Source organism: Trachypithecus francoisi, unplaced genomic scaffold (assembly GCF_009764315.1).
Source record: "Trachypithecus francoisi isolate TF-2019V2 unplaced genomic scaffold, Tfra_2.0 Contig00214, whole genome shotgun sequence".
NCBI lineage: Eukaryota > Metazoa > Chordata > Mammalia > Primates > Cercopithecidae > Trachypithecus > Trachypithecus francoisi.
The window spans coordinates 302058-319764 of record NW_022680508.1 but is presented as its reverse complement, the minus strand read 5'-3'; the positions used below and the strand labels follow the sequence as shown (position 1 = coordinate 319764).

At 40.9% G+C, this 17707-nt stretch overlaps 1 protein-coding gene across 1 annotated transcript; it reads left to right on the top strand.

Annotated features, from left to right (window-relative positions):
- The first annotated feature begins 11591 nt into the window (after window positions 1-11591).
- Window positions 11592-13407, top strand: TEX13A (testis expressed 13A). The gene is given in 5 exon segments (XM_033201988.1): window positions 11592-11679; window positions 11870-12089; window positions 12092-12309; window positions 12517-12604; window positions 12607-13407. Coding segments are annotated over 4 exon segments (1290 nt in total). The 5' UTR covers window positions 11592-11679; window positions 11870-11875; the 3' UTR covers window positions 13377-13407.
- The last annotated feature ends 4300 nt before the right edge of the window (window positions 13408-17707 follow it).

Sequence of the window (17707 nt, the reverse complement as noted above, 5' to 3'; positions counted from 1 at the left end):
GAAAATGGAACCAAGTTGGAAAACACTCTTCAGGATATCATCCAGGAGAACTTCCCCAACCTAGTAGGGCAGGCCAACATTCAAATTCAGGAAATACAGAGAACGCCACAAAGATACTCCTCCAGAAGAGCAACTCCAAGACACATAATTGCCAGATTCACCAAAGTTGAAATGAAGGAAAAAATCTTAAGGGCAGCCAGAGAGAAAGGTCGGGTTACCCACAAAGAGAAGCCCATCAGAATAACAGCAGACCTCTCGGCAGAAACTCTACAAGCCAGAAGAGAGTGGGGGCCAATATTCAACGTTCTTAAAGAAAAGAATTTTCAACCGAGAATTTCATATCCAGCCAAACTAAGCTTCATCAGTGAAGGAGAAATAAAATCCTTTACAGATAAGCAAATGCTTAGAGATTTTGTTACCACCAGGCCTGCCTTACAAGAGACCCTGAAGGAAGCCCTAAACATGGAAAGGAACAAGCGGTACCAGCCATTGCAAAAACATGCCAAAATGTAAAGACCATCGAGGCTAGGAAGAAACTGCATCAACTAACGAGCAAAATAACCAGTTAATATCATAATGACAGGATCAAGTTCACACATAACAATATTAACCTTAAATATTAATGGACTAAATGCTCCAATTAAAAGACACAGACTGGCAAACTGGATAAATAGTCAAGACCATCAGTCTGCTGTATTCAGGAGACCCATCTCACATGCAGAGACATACATAGGCTCAAAATAAAGGGATGGAGGAAGATCTACCAAGCAAATGGAGAACAAAAAAAAGCAGGGGTTGCAATCCTAGTCTCTGATAAAACAGACTTTAAACCAACAAAGATCAAAAGAGACAAAGAAGGCCATTACATAATGGTAAAGGGATCAATTCAACAGGAAGAGCTAACTCTCCTAAATATCTATGCACCCAATACAGGAGCACCCAGATTCATAAAGCAAGTCCTTAGAGACCTACAAAGAGACTTAGACTCCCATACAATAATAATGGGAGACTTTTAGACAGATCAACGAGACAGAAAGTTAACAAGGATATCCAGGAATTGAACTCATCTCTGCACCAAGCGGACCTAATAGACATCTATAGAACTCTCCACCCCAAATCAACAGAATATACATTCTTCTCAGCACCACATCGCACTTATTCCAAAATTGACCACATAATTGGAAGTAAAGCACTCCTCAGCAAATGTAAAAGAACAGAAATTATAACAAACTGTCTCTCAGACCACAGTGCAATCAAACTAGAACTCAGGACTAAGAAACTCAATCAAAACCGCTCAACTACATGGAAACTGAACAACCTGCTCCTGAATGACTACTGGGTACATAACGAAATGAAAGCAGAAATAAAGATGTTCTTTGAAACCAATGAGAACAAAGATACAACATACCAGAATCTCTGGGACACATTTAAAGCAGTGTGTAGAGGGAAATTTATAGCACTAAATGCCCACAAGAGAAAGCAGGAGAGATCTAAAATTGACACTCTAACATCACAATTAAAAGAACTAGAGAGGCAAGAGCAAACACATTCAAAAGCTAGCAGAAGGCAAGAAATAACTAAGATCAGAGCAGAACTGAAGGAGATAGAGACACAAAAAACCCTCCAAAAATCAATGAATCCAGGAGTTGTTTTTTGAAAAGATCAACAAAATTGACAGACCGCTAGCTAGACTAATAAAGAAGAAAAGAGAGAGGAATCAAATAGACGCAATAAAAAATGATAAAGGGGATATCACGCCCGACCCCACAGAAATACAAACAACCATCAGAGAATACTATAAATGCCTCTACGCAAATCAACTAGAAAATCTAGAAGAAATGGATAATTTCTGGACACTTACACTCTCCCAAGACTAAACCAGGAAGAAGTTGAATCCCTGAATAGACCAATAGCAGGCTCTGAAATTGAGGCAACAATTAATAGCCTACCCACCAAAAAAAGTCCAGGACCAGATGGATTCACAGCTGAATTCTACCAGAGGTACAAGGAGGAGCTGGTACCATTCCTTCTGAAACTATTTCAATCAATAGAAAAAGAGGGAATCCTCCCTAACTCTTTTTATGAGGCCAACATCATCCTGATACCAAAGCCTGGCAGAGACACAACAAAAAAAGAGAATTTTAGACCAATATCCCTGATGAACATCGATGCAAAAATCCTCAATAAAATACTGGCAAACCGGATTAGCAGCACATCAAAAGCTTATCCACCATGATCAAGTGGGCTTCATCCCTGGGATGCAAGGCTGGTTCAACATTCGCAAATCAATAAACGTAATCCAGCATATAAACAGAACCAAAGACAAGAACCACATAATTATCTCAATAGATGCAGAAAAGGCTTTTGACAAAATTCAACAGCCTTTATGCTAAAAACGCTCAATAAATTTGGTATTGATGGAACGTACCTCAAAATAATAAGAGCTATTATGACAAACCCACAGCTAATATCATACTGAATGGGCAAAAACTGGAAAAATTCCTTTGAAAACTGGCACAAGACAGGGATGCCCTCTCTCACCACTCCTATTCAACATAGTGTTGGAAGTTCTGGCTAGGGCAATCAGGCAAGAGAAAGAAATCAAGGGTATTCAGTTAGGAAAAGAAGAAGTCAAATTGTCCCTGTTTGCAGATGACATGATTGTATATTAGAAAACCCCATGTCTCAGCCCAAAATCTCCTTAAGCTGATAAGCAAGTTCAGCAAAGTCTCAGGATACAAAATTAATGTGCAAAAATCACAAGCATTCTTATACACCAGTAACAGACAAGCAGAGAGCCAAATCAGGAATGAACTCCATTCACAATTGCTTCAAAGAGAAAATACCTAGGAATCCAGCTTACAAGGGATGTAAAGGACCTCTTCAAGGAGAACTACAAACCACTGCTCAGTGAAATCAAAGAGGACACTAACAAATGGAAGAACATACCATGCTCATGGATAGGAAGAATCAATATCGTGAAAATGGCCATACTGCCCAAGGGTATTTATAGATTCAATGCCATCCCCATCAAGCTACCAATGAGTTCTTCACAGAATTGGAAAAAAATGCTTTAAAGTTCATATGGAACCAAAAAGAGCCCGCATTGCCAAGACAATCCTAAGTCAAAAGGACAAAGCTGGAGGCGTCACGCTACCTGACTTCAAACTATACTACAAGGCTACAGTAACCAAAACAGCATGGTACTGGTACCACAACAGAGATATAGACCAATGGAACAGAACAGAGTCCTCAGAAATAATACCACACATCTACAGCCATCTGATCTTTGACAAACCTGAGAGAAACAAGAAATGGGGAAAGGATTCCCTATTAATAAATGGTGCTGGGAAAATTGCTAGCCATAAGTAGAAAGCTGAAACTGGATCCTTTCCTTACCCCTTATACGAAAATTAATTGAAGATGGATTAGAGACTTAAATGTTAGACCTAATACCATAAAAACCCTAGAAGAAAATCTAGGTAGTACCATTCAGGACATAGGCATGGGCAAGGACTCATGTCTAAAACACCAAAAGCAACGGCAGCAAAAGCAAAAATTGACACATGGGATCTAATTAAACTAAAGAGCTTTTGCACAGCTAAAGAAACTACCATCAGAGTGAACAGGCAACCTAAAGAATGGGAAAAAATTTTTGCAACCTACTCATCTGACAAAGGGCTAATATCCAGAATCTACAAAGAACTCAAAAAAATATACAAGAAAAAAACAAACAACCCCATCAAAAAGTGGCAAAGGATATGAACAGACATTTCTCAAAAGAAGACATCCATACAGCCAACAGACACATGAAAAATGCTCATCATCACTCGCCATCAGAGAAATGCAAATCAAAACCACAATGAGATACCATCTCACACCAGTTAGAATGGCAATCATTAAAAAGTCAGGAAACAACAGGTGTTGGAGAGGATGTGGAGAAATAGGAACACTTTTACACTGTTGGTGGGATTGTAAACTAGTTCAACCATTATGGAAAACAGTATGGCGATTCCTCAAGGATCTAGAACTAGATGTACCATATGACCCAGCCATCCCACTACTGGGTATATACCCAAGGATTATAAATTACTCTACTACAAAGACACATGCACACGTATGTTTATTGCGGCACTATTCACAATAGCAAAGACTTGGAATCAACCCAAATGTCCATCTGTGACAGACTGGATTAAGAAAATGTGGCACATATACACCATGGAATACTATGCAGCCATCAAAAAGGATGAGTTTGCGTCCTTTGTAGGGACATGGATGCAGCTGGAAACCATCATTCTTAGCAAACTATCAAGAAGAGAAAACCAAACACCGCATGTTCTCACTCATAGGTGGGAACTGAACAATGAGATCACTTGGAGGGAAGGGGAACATCACACACTGGGGCCTATCATGGGGAGGGGGGAGGAGGGAGGGATTGCATTCGGGAGTTATACATGATATAAACGTCATGCACATGTACCCTAGAACTTAAAGTATATAAAAAATAAAAATAAAAATAAAAAATAAAAAATAATAATAAAAAAAGAACCAAAGTTGTTAACTGTTAAAAAAAAATAAAAAATAAAAATAAAAAATAAAAAGAAAAATAAGGTTTCTAGTAAAGGAGGATTAAGGGAGGAAAGCATAAGTATTATTACAGCTGAACTGTACATCTAAAATGGTAAGGATGGTAAATTACATATGTATATTTTACCTTATTTAAAAAAGTTTAAATTGAAAATATTAAAAAAAGAAAAATAAGAAAGTTTTATTGAAAAATCTTTTAAGCTTGATTGGAAAGGGGACTTTCAGATGACTGCAGAAATAATTACACAAAACTGCAAACTTGCAATGTTAATGCATTAAAAGAGCAAAGATGGTCAAAGCCCTGAACTGTGTATTAATATTACCATTCTTTGAAGACCCAGAACCCTTTAGAATCATTCAAATGACATTAATGGGCACCTTCTATGTGCCATGCTGTTTATATACATTGAAAAGCAGATGTAAACCTAATATAAAGATAAAAATATCTATGCTAATAAGAAGTTTGGGGAAACAGGATCTATTGAATGAATTCACTTTTGTCACTTTTAGTCTTAAGTAAATCATCTTACTTCTAGGCTTGTAGAGTTGTAAAGAGCTCAGGGATTTTTGTTGGTTTAGAAAACAAAACAAAACAAAGAATGCCGTCACTCATAGATGATATCTCTAGCCTGTAAAAATGTCAATATAATAGGTTTTAAGTTTATGTACATTTTTCCATAAGGTATAAACCTGGAAATTAAACAAACAAGGATTTGTGGGGGCATAAACATATCATAATTTTTTAACTGTTCTTATCTCCTGCTGACATGAACATTCAGCCTTTGACATGACACTCATAATCTGCAACCCAGAATTATTTAAGCATAACTTTCTTATAGTTCATGATGCAGTCAGATAAAAGGTCAATCCAAGGACTTGAGTAGCTTACTGCTTGATAATGCAGCTTTTAGAGTTAGACTTGGGTTCAAATCCCAGCTCTATAATGTCTTACCTATGAATCTTTGCATGGGTGACTAAATCTCAGTTTTTGGTATATGTGGAATGAGAATAACAAAAGCAGCTATCTTTAGAGGATTGTTTTATTATGCAAGTGTTAAGAATGGTAAAGGGGGCCAGGCCCAGTGGCTCACACCTGTATTCCCAGCACTTTGGGAGGCCAAGCGGGTGGATCACTTGTGGACAGGAGTTCGAGACCAGCCTGGCCAACATAACAAAACTCTGTCTCTACTAAAAATACAGAACAAAAAAATAGTTGGCATGGTAGTATGCTCTTGTAATCCCAGCTACTTGGGAGGCTGAGGCATGAGGATCACTTGAACCCGGAGGCGGAGGTTGCAGTGAGCTGAGATCACGCCATTGCACTCCAGCCTGAGCAACGGAGTGAAACTCTGTCTCAAAAAAACAAAAGAAAAAAGAAAAGAAAAGAAATAATGGTAAAGGGTCTGAGAATTTACCTTACTTATGCACTAAAAATTTAGCCTGCTAGTTTCATGGAAACTGGTAGAAGACACAAGAATCCTAGATCAGAAATGATAAACAGTTAATTGCAACAATGACAGTAGCCAAAGTATCAGTATTTGTGTTGCTTATGCAAACTCAATTCCCATAGGATAATACAAAGAGGATCAGGTGACACTTGTAGAAGTAGTGGGTTGTATTACAAAAGAACCTCAAGCTTAAGAAACACAAATTTCTTATAATGGGCCATAAGCATGTCTGCCCTTTGTTCCAGAGGCAGATACTAACTGTATTTTCCAAGGCTATAAGCAAACCTGCCTTTTGCTCTAGTGATAGACACTATTTCTGTCTTCTAAGGCTATTATTTGGCCAGGCATGGTGGTTCACACCTGTAATCCCAACACTTTGGGGGGCTGAGGCAGGCAGATCACCTGAGGTCAGGAGTTCAAGACCAGGCTGGCCAACATGGTGAAATCCTGTCTCTAAAAAATTAGCTGGGTATGATGGTGGGTGCCTGTAATCTCAGCTACTTGGTAGGCTGAGATGGGAGAATCGCTTGAACTTGAGACGTGGAGGTTGCAGTGAGCTGAGATCGTGCCATTGCACTCCAGTCTGGGTGACTGTCTCAAAAAAAGAAAAAAAAATTGCAAGAACCCCATGGAGAATTCTCTCCTACCAATGAGATAATTCATTTAAAGCTCATAGCACAGTGCCTGGCATATACTAAGTGCTCAATAAAAATTAATTTCCTTTAACATCATCACCACTATTATCACACTATCTACCGATTCCCAACCCAACCCATAAAGTGAATCAAAGATGTTTTGTTTTCTTCTTGTTGTTATTGTTTTTTTAAAAAGTAGCTCGTGGACAAGGTTATAGTAAACTTTATGTGTATTTTAAAAACTACTCACTCAAAATAAAATTTTTGTCATCAAAATATTCTTCACCTTGAATTCAAAGCAAACTATAATTTATTTGGAAACTGTGCATTAAAGTTAGAAACCTACTCAAGAAAAAAAGTATACAGTACATATATATGTAACAATCCATTTATATATAACTAGGATTTGTAGATTATTCTAGTGGTGAGCTCATGTTACCATTCCTAAGGGAAAGGCAATTGTAATATGCCACCTAAGGGTACAGGCAGCTTGTTCAAAATCTGACTGCCAATGATTGAGGATGTGGATAAAGGTAAGGTAATAATGAAGGTAATTTGAAAGGTTCCCTGACACCACCATTTTCCGCATCATAGTATGAGTGATTCCTGCTTTCTGTTTAGATGAAGACAATTTTAAGAACGGTAATCTGAGACACATCATACTACAACCAGAAAGGTCTTCATAAATCTTTGGAGAACTCCAATGTTTCTACTAAGAACAAGAACATAACTCTCCTCCAGAAATCCTTCCCTAACCAATTTCACTGACTTTAATAACTATTTCTCACTTATTCACTCTTTAACTATAAATATCAGATTACACTGATATTTTTGCATCTGTCAATATGCTATTTCATAGTTATTATCATAGAATTCACAAAGGTTTGGCCTCATTTCCTGGGTCACAATGCAAACTCTTCAAAACACAGAGTCTTCTTTACATATGATTACCTCTTTCTTTATACAGTAAATACCAGATTATTTTCCCTGTCTTTGTGTTGAAAATTGTATAACTTAGTTGTCTCACCAAATAAGCTGTCATATCGTATGCTTCCACGATCTATTTTCTGACTCCTGGTGGTAGAATTCTCTACTGTGTCAGAGATCTTGAAAGACTAGTCAGTATTCAAAATTTCTACTTGTTCCTCTAATTTCATTCTATGATCTCCTATCATCTGGCACCTGCCTCACCTTTCTATTGACTCTCATCACTTGAATCACTAAGGCTATCTTCTTAGCTAAATCTAATGACCTCTTGTTCACCCTCATCCTATGCAACCTCTGTGCATTATATGAAACTAGTAACACTCTTTTTACCTTCCAAATCTCTCCTTAGGTCTAAAATATCTCCCTTTTTTGATTGTCTACTCTGACTACTCCTACTGCTTGTTCTCCCTTATCCTATCCCTAAAGGTATTTGCTACCCTTTCCAAGACCTCGAGATTCCTTCCTCTGTTTTTGTTTGTTTGTTTGTTTGTTTTTGTCCTGCTTATTCTCTCCTTCCAACCTTCATCTCCAGCAATTTTATTGAAGCATGAGGTCTTAAGCCAAAAACTGAGCACTGAAAACACCCAAATTTATAACACATATCTCTAGTTTTTCCTCTCACCTAACTTCCAGCCCAGTACAGCCATTCAACTATAATTCAATATAACTATCACGAAGGCATTTGTCAATCTAAAACTGAATTTATCTCTTCTCTATAGTCTGTTTTTCCTCATATCTATTATGGTTTGAAGCATCACTTGTCACAAAACCTAGTTTCTCAAGTCAAATGCCTCAAAATCATTTTCTACTTCAACATCCATATTTATTTCTCATATATTAATACAATTAGTTAACAAGTCATGCTAACTGTATGTCAAAAATCTCTCCTCATCTGACATCTCATCGAGGTCCTGCCACAGTTAAAACCCTAATCATGTTTTGACTGCACTGTTGAAGGAACCTCCTAACAGGTTTCTCTGTCTTCACTTTCTCCCTCCTCCAGGCTGCTAAAAGAAACAATTTACTTTTAATTTCCTAAGTGTTTATAAGTAGAAATGGAAGAATGGCAGCATAAACAGACAACTAATCACAAACTGAAGTTCATGTTTAAAGTATTATAGAGGGAATAAAAGAAATAAGGTAAAAGATGTTCTGAAGTTAGTAGACAAGAACACAAAGGAGTAAGGGGGACTACTATAAAATCACCAATGGTAGCACACAGCTGTAGAAAGGAGGAGATCCATGAAGTCAGGCCAGGGTTCTGTCCTCAGCTCTCTACTCGTCTGTTCCATATTCTGTCCCTTATTTCAACCACTGCTGTAAATACAGCTTTCACCTCTCAATACTACATCTGCAGCTCTGATGTCTCTCCTAAGTTCTAGACTCATATATCAAACTGCCTACTGAGTATCTCCACCAGCATGCCCACAGGTTTTTTTTTTTTTTTTTTTTTTTTTTTTTGACACTGAGTCTCGCTTTGTTGCCCAGGCTGGAGTGCAGTGGCATGATCTTGGCTCACTGCAACCTCCGCCTCCCAGGTACAAGCGGTTCTTGTGCCTCAGTAGCTGGGACTACAGGCGTGTGCCATCATGCCCAGCTAATTTTTGTATTTTTAGTAGAGACAGGATTTTGTCATGTTTGCTAGGCTGGTCTCCAACTCCTGACCTCAGGTGATCCACCCACCTTGGCCTCCCAAAGTGCTGGGATTACAGGCGTGAGCACTGCACACGGCCCCAACTGGTATTTTAATGTCAATATGTCTAAAGGTGAACTCATCCCAAAAAAGTATTCTTCATTCTCCATCTAAGTCAATAACAGCGCTATCTACTTAGAACCCTATACCAGATACCTGGGCATTATCCTCAGCATTCCCTCATCCTTGTCCCTGATATCCCTATACATTCTATCTACCATATGGCTCTCTACACTATTCTTTCCGTCCCTATTTCCACTGCTTTAGTTTACTTCTTGAATTGCTTTAGCATCTCCCTAATGGGCCTTCCTGACTCCAGTCTCTCCCCCTTTCCTCACCATTCTCTTTGCTACATTATCTTCTGGATGCTCTTTCTATAGAAGTCACTCTAGAATAAGCCAAAACACGAACCCTTTCCACCGATTGCTGATAAAAAAAAATATATACAAGCTGAGAGGGAAAGAAATCACAAGACAGCATCGAAAAACAGCATTTAAATGGTGGGACTTTATGCCTCTGGGGTTTAACTACCATCTTAGGTAATATTTTAATGCCTGATTTATTGTCTTTTTCCTCTCTAATTATCTGACAAAAGACCCTTAGAGAAGAAATACTGTCTTTTTAAATGTAGTTCATAGAATAGAACATAATGCCCATATAATAAAAAATGAATGCTCTGATTTTTTCAGAAGGGAAAATAACTTAAAACCCCCAAATCAGCGTATCCCTGTATGGCTTAGTCCCTTAGGTACATAAATGATGGTGGATAACAGAGTCAAGAGAGTTAAATTAGAATAGTATCCTGGGGTGAGATTCTAATGTCAGGACAAGGAGTGTGTCACAAGGAGCCATCAAATGTTTTTAAGCTTAAGAGAAGCATGATCATAGGAAAGATTAGGAAGTGATTAGGGATTATAAAGAAATTAAAGACAGGAAGATTATTTGGGAAGTGACATGGACATTCCCTAAGTGGGCATGGATGTCTTAGAAGTTTCTGAGGTCACAGCAACAAGATTTGGTCTCTTACTTGACTTGTTTTTAAGGGTAGGTATGAAGAGTAGGTGACTTAAAAATTTGATTTTGAGGTTTCTGTATTGGGCTACATAGGAATTTAGGAGGGGAATCATCTCCTGCATATATTAAAATAAGAAAGAGACCATTAGTTTGAAGCTGTTTCCATACTTTGAGTTCCTATCTAACAAACTGCAACCTAATTTAGCATTTAAACAGACTGAAACTTAACATAAACTGTATAAAAGACAGCCTAATTTCAGCCAAACACAACTAGCCAGGCTCCAGCTAATTACAGGCAGTCAAGTGATGAGACCATGTCCAAATAAGGCACATGCCTTGCTGTAACCAATCAGGTGATTTTTCTCCTTTGTGTCCAAATTTAGCCTATAAAAACTCACTTCTCATGCTGCTGGGAATAGCTCTCTGAAACTCTTCTGGTTCTGATTACTGACAAATTCATGACTCGTTTTTTTGTTTTGTTTTGTTTTGTTTGTGTGTGTGTGTGTGTGTGTGTTTAAACAAACTGTTAACTTTGTCTAACGTTTTGCTTTTAACAGGGAAAAGGGGGAGTTATATCATGAACATTTTGATTGTGTGTATCTGTAGGACATGTATGAAATGTGAATCTAGATTGGGAGTTTGACACCTACAGGGCAAATCATGCCAACTGCCTGGTTTTAAATATGAACTTTTATTAGAACATGGCCATGGTCATTTCTTCAGGTATTATTTATGGCTGCTTTTGTGCTACAAGTAGTTGGGATAATCTTTTGCCCACAAAGCCTCAAATTCCTGCTATCTTGCCCGTTTCAGAAAAAGGTCACTAACCTGTTTACTAGGATGTAGGAGTCTGGAAAAGGAGCTACAGAATTTTCATGGGTTGGGAGCTTTTTCATGTTCTAGAACACACCTATTATTCCCCTTCAACCTCGAGGAGGGTCCCTGCTAGCCGTTGGCGTGGGACAAACCATTGTCAAGAGGGAGGGAGAAGTGGGATATTTTTGCCTTGATTATAAGGGCTTACTTTTCTTGGTTCTAAGTCTTTTCTGACCACTCCTGTTTCTTCAGACCTTTAAGGGCTCCCAACCATGTGGCAGGTTCCCTTATATCCCAATGGAGTGGCAGGGGCCTTCCTCACTCACTCCCTTCCACCCCTGGTGTCTCCGAAAATTGGAACAGTCCCAGAGTAAAAGCCAACGTTGGCTTTGAGTCTTCCTTTCCCCGGAGCCTTAGGAGGGAGAGAGATCCTCCTCTCTCTTCAGGCGTGTTAAGACAGCGGGGTTGGCCTGTACTTCCTCTGGCCCTGGCTGAAGAGGTGAGGCCTGGTGGGAGTAGTCCTAGAGTAGGACAAGCCTGTCAGACGGTCATTAGGATGGTCTTGTCAGAGCCGGGAGGGCGGGGGCAAGAGGGTGGGAGAAGACGATGAGGGGAGGGGCGAAGGGGGAGGAAAGGAACCTATTGGCTGCTCCATCCACACAGGGCTAGTGAAACCGTTAAACCCCTAGGCAATCATGGCCTTGAGACCTGAGGACCCCAGTAGTGGGTTCCGGCACAGCAACGTGGTGGCCTTCATCAACGAGAAAATGGCCAGGCACACGAAAGGCCCCGAGTTCTATCTTGAGAATATATCCTTATCCTGGGAGGAGGTGGAAGACAAGTTGAGGGCCATCCTGGAGGACAGCGAGGTGCCCAGTGAGGTCAAAGAGGCCTGCACCTGGGGCAGCCTGGCCTGGGCGTGCGCTTTGCCCGCAGGCAGGCACAGCTACAGAGGCACAGGGTGTGGTGGCTGCACGGCTTCGCCAAACTGCACAAATCAGCTGCACAGGCCTTGGCGTCAGACCTGAAGGAGCTCAAGGCACAGCAGGAGACGGAACGCAAGGAGGCGGCCTCCCGGCTAAGAATGTCCCAGACCAGCTTCGTGGAGGTGCAGAAAGAGCGAGACAGGGTGAGTTGGAAGCACCTCCTCCATGCAGTAAGATGCCTCAACTGGTCCCTGCCCAGCACCACTGCCCCACCCCATTCCCACCCCTCTCCACCCTGCTCCATGGCTTCGCCCTGCCCCGCCCTTCCCACCTGGTAGCTCCGTCCTACCCTGCTCAGTGCTCCTGCCTTGCCCCCAGAACAGACCTCAGCCCTGCCCACTTCTCTCCAGGAGCTGGCGTCTCCCCATGAGTGGGAGCAGGGGGCAGGGGGGCCAGGCCTGGCCACTGCCGGAGGGGTTTGCACAGAAGGAGCAGGTGAGGAGAAGAAGAAGCAGTGGTGGCTGCTGCTGGTGCTGCTGGAGGAAAAGGAGCAGAAGAAGAGCAGAGGGATGTGGAGGCTGTGGCTGCCCCTGTGGAGGCCATGGCTTCCCCAGTGGAGGCTGGGTCTCCCCCCGTGGAGGCTATGGCTGCTCCCGTGGGGGCCGAGGCTCCCCCCGTGGAGGCTGGGGCTGCCCCCATGGAGGCAGAGTCCCCCCACGTGGAGGCCGGGGCTGCCTCCATGGAGCCCACGGAGGAGCTGGAGAGAATCCTCCTGCAGCTCCTCGGAGATGCTGATCAGGAAAATTACACCTATTGGGGGCAGAAGGAGGAAGATCTCAGGTCGGTAGAAACAACCACGCCTTATTTCTCTGGAACCATGAACCCCTGGTCCAGAGCCTCACCAGAACCTCTTCCTGTCCAGCTCCCTGCCTCATTCACATACTCATACTCAAGCCCTTTTCCCTCCTTCTCAGGCATACCCACTATATCCCTTCCACAAGCAACAGTCACAGTACCAGTTCCGACTCAGCTGCCTTTGGACTGGGGGGCCTTTGATACTAGCCTGTGGTCTGATGGGGGGCCCCAAAGAGTAGACCCTCAAGAGCCCCCAAGAGACAGGAGATACTCCGAACCTCATCAGCAAAGAAGACCTCCAGTATATCGCAGGCCAGGGGACTGGGACTGCCCTTGGTGTAACGCTGTGAATTTTTCATGGAGGGATACTTGCTTCGACTGTGGGAGAGGAATCTGGCTGCAAAAACCTCATTGAGTGCAGAAATGCAAAATAGAACCGAAGCATGCATATCTCAATGGTGAATTAATTTTCAGAGGGAAGGCTTGAGGTGGCAAGGGCTGGGGTGGTAGGGGAAGAAGGCTGGGAAGAGTGGGGGAAGGAGGTGAGACAGTGGTACCTTTAGGAACAACTTCAGTGATAGGGGTGTTGACTGGAGGAGGGGGAGTAAAGTAGGGGTTGTGAAAGAGGTGTAGAAGTGGAGTGGTGGCCAGGGGAGGTATAGATTGGGGTGGGGGGAGAGAGACACAGAGAGAATGACATGTTTTGGTGACCTCCTTTGTATTCCAGAGCATTAGCACTCAATACCCTAGTGCTGCAGCTTTTATTTGTGTGTATGTGTCTGTCTGTCTGTCTCTCTCTCTCTCTCTCCCTGCCCTAGTGTCTGGTAAAAGAGGCAACCATGTATATAACACCCTACCCTCTACTCGCATCTAGGCCTTAGATGATTGGAGCAGGAGTGGATATTTGACCCATCCAGAACCAAATGGATTTTCATGCTAGACACTCTGAATCGAACAGAGAGGCTGATTCCATGATGTTGGGCAATGAAGCAGTGGGTCACTTGGAGTTGGGGCCAGGACCAGAGCCATGGATGCTGAGGCCACTGGAGAGGCCTGGCCCTGGCTGTGGGGGAATAGAACTGGGTGCTTTCCAGAGGCAAGTGTCTTTGGGAGTCACTGGTACGTGGTTCCAGGGAGCAGACAGGAATCATCCTGTGACTCCAGAGAGATGGAGAGAGCAGCAGCACAACCACTTTTCACTTCCTACAGTTGTGCTACATGAAAATCCCCTTTATACAGATCCTCTTTTCTTTAGTTAACTTGAGTGGGTGGACAAACAGAGTTTTTTTTAACTTTAAGTTCTGGGATACATGTGCAGAACGTGCAGGTTTGTTACATAGGTATACATGTGCCATGGTGGTTTGCTGCACTTATCAACCCGTCATCTAGGTTTTAAGCTCTGCATTTGTTAGGTATTTGTCCTAAAGTTCTCCCTCTCCTCACACCCCATCCCCTGACAGTCCCGAGTGTGTGATGTCCTCCTCCCTGTTCCATGTGTTTTCATTGTTCAGTTCACACTTATGAGTGAGAATATGCGGTGTTTGGTTTTCTGTTCCTTTGTTAGTTTGCTGAGAATGATGGCTTCCAGCTTCATCTATGTCCCTGCAAAGAATATAAACTCATTCTTTTTATGGCTGCATAGTATTCCATGGTGTATATGTGCCACATTTTCTTTATCCAGTGTATCATTGATGGGCATTTGGGTTGGTTCCAAGTCTTTGCTATTGTAAATAGTGCTGCAGTAAACATATGTGTGCATGTGTCTTTATAGTAGAATGATTTATAATCCTTTGGGTATACATGCAGTAATGGGACTGCTAGGTCAAATGGTATTTCTGGTTCTAGATCCTTGAGGAATTGCCACACTGTCTTCCACAATGGTTGAACTAATTTACACTCCCACCAACAGAGTAAAAACGTTCCTATTTCTCCACGTCCTCTCCAGCATCTGTTGTTTCCTGACTTTTTAGTAATATCCATTCTAACTGGCATGAGATGGTATTTCATTGTGGTTTTGATTTGCATTTCTCTAATGACCAGTGATGATGAGTTTTTTTTTCATATGTTTGTTGGTTGCATAAATGTCTTCTCTTGAGAAGTGTCTGTTCATATCCTTCGCTCACTTACTGATGGGGGTTTTTTCATGTAAATTTGTTTAAGTTCCTTATAGATTCTATATTAGACCTTTGTCAGATGGGTAGCTTGCAAAAATATTCTCCTATTCTGTAGGTTGCCTGTTCTCTCAGATGATACTTTCTTCGCTGTACAGAAGCTCTTTAGTTTGATTAGATCCCATTTGTCAGTTTTGGCTTTTGTTGCAATTGCTTTTGGTGTTTATAGTCATGAAGTCTTTGCCCATGCCTATGTCCTGAATAGTATTGCCTAGGTTTTCTTCTAGGGATTTTTATGGTTTTAGGTTTTACATTTAAGTCTTCAATCTATCTTGAGTTAATTTTTGTATAAGGTGTAAGGAAGGGAACTAGTTTCAGCTTTGTGCATATGGCTATCCAGTTTTCCCAGCACCATTTATTAAATAGAAATTCTTTCTCCATTGCTTGTTTTTGTGAGGTTTGTCAAAGATCAGATGGTTGTAGATGTGTGCTGTTATTTCTAAGGTCTCTGTTTCATTCCACTGGTCTATATATCTGTTTTGGTACCAGTACCATGCTGTTTTTGTTACTGTAGCCTTGTAGCATAGTTTGAAGTCAGGTAGTGTGATGCCTCCAGTTTTGTTCTTTTTGCTTAGGATTGTCTTGGCTATACACCCTCTTTTTTTGGTTCCATACGAAATTTAAAGTAGTTTTTTTTTTCTAATTCAGTGAAGAAAGTAACTGGTAGCTTGATGGGAATAGCACTGAATCTATAAATTACTTTGGGCAGTATGGCCACTTTCATGATATTGATTCTTCCTATCCATGAGCATGGAATGTTTTTCCATTTGTGTACTCTCTTATTTTCTTGAGCAGTGGTTTGTAGATCTCCTTGAAGATGCCCCTTGTACGTTGTATTCCTAGGTATTTTATTCTCTTTGTAGTAATTGTGGATGGGATTTCACTCATGATTTGGCTCTCTGCTTGACTATTGTTGGTATATAGGAATGCTTGTGATTTTTCCATGTTGCTTTTGTATCCTCAGACTTTGCCAAAGTTGCTTATCAGCTTAAGGAGTTTTTGGGCTGAGACGATGAGGTTTTCTAAATGTACAATCATGTCGTCTGCAGAGACAATTTGACTTCCTCTCTTTCTATTAGAATGCCCTTTATTTCTTTCTCTTGCCTGATTGTCCTGGTCACAACTTTCAACACTATGTTGAATAGGGTGCTGAAAGGGCATCCTTGTCTTATGCGAGTTTTCAAAGGGAATGCTTCTAGCTTTTGCCCATTCAGTATGATATTGGTTCTGGGTTTGTCATAAATAGCTCTTATTATTTTGAGATATGTTCCATCACCACTTAGTTTATTGAGAGTTTTTATCATGAAGGGGTGTTGAATTTTATTGAAGGCCTTTTCTGCATATATTAAGATAATTATGTGGTTTTTGTCATTAGTTCTGTTCATGTGATGGATTATATTTATTGATTTGCATATGTTGAACCAGGCTTGCATCCCAGGGATAAAGCCGACTTGATCGTGGTGCATAAGCTTTTTGATGTGCTGCTGGATTTGGTTTGCCAGTATTTTGTTGAGGATTTTCACATTGATGTTCTTCAGGGATATTGGCCTGAAATTTTCTCTTTTTGTTGTGTCTCTGCCAGGTTTTGGTATCAGGATGATGCTGGCCTCACAAAATGAGTTAGGGGGATTCCCTCTTTTTCTATTGATTGGAATAGTTGCAGAAGAAATGGTACCAGCTCCTCTTTGTACCTCTGGTAGAATTAGGTGTGAATCCGTCTGGTCCTAGGCTTTTTTTTGGTTAGTAGACTATTAATTACTGCCTCAATTACAGAACTTGTTACTGGTCTATTTAGGGATTCGACTTCTTCCTGGTTTAGTCTTGGGAGACTGTAAGTGTCCAGGAATTTATCCATTTCTTCTAGATTTTCTAGTTTATTTGCATAGAGGTGTTTATAGTATTCTCTGATGGTAGTTTGCATTTCTGTGGTTTCAGTGGTAATATCCCCTTTATCATTTTTTATTGTGTCTTCTTGATTCTTCTCTTTTCTTCTTTATTAGTCCAGCTAGTGGTCCATCTCTTTTGTTAATCTTTTCAAACAACCAGCTCCTGGATTCATTGATTTTTTGAAGGGTTTTTCGTGTCTCTATCTCCTTCAGTTCTGCTCTGATCTTAGTTATTTCTTGTCTTCTGCTAGCTTTTGAATTTGTTTGCTCTTGCTTCTCTAGTTCTTTTAATTGTGATGTTAGTGTGTCAGTCTGAGATCTTTCCAGCTTTCTGTTGTGAGCATTTAGTGCTACAAGTTTCCCTCTTAACAATGCTTCAGCTGTGTCCCAGAGATTCTGGTACATTGTATCTTTGTTCTCATTGGTTTCAAAGAACTTCTTCATTTCTGCCTTAATTTTGTTATTTACCCAGTAGTCATTCAGGAGCAGTTTGTTCAATTTCCATGTAGTTGTGCGGTTTTGAGTGAGTTTCTTAACCCTGAGTTCTAATTTGATTGCACTGTGGTCCAAGAGACTGTTATGATTTCCATTCTTTTGCATTTGCTAAGGAGTGTTGTACTACTAATTATGTAGTCAGCTTTAAAATAGGTGCTATGTGGCACTGAGAAGAATGTATATTCTGTTGATTT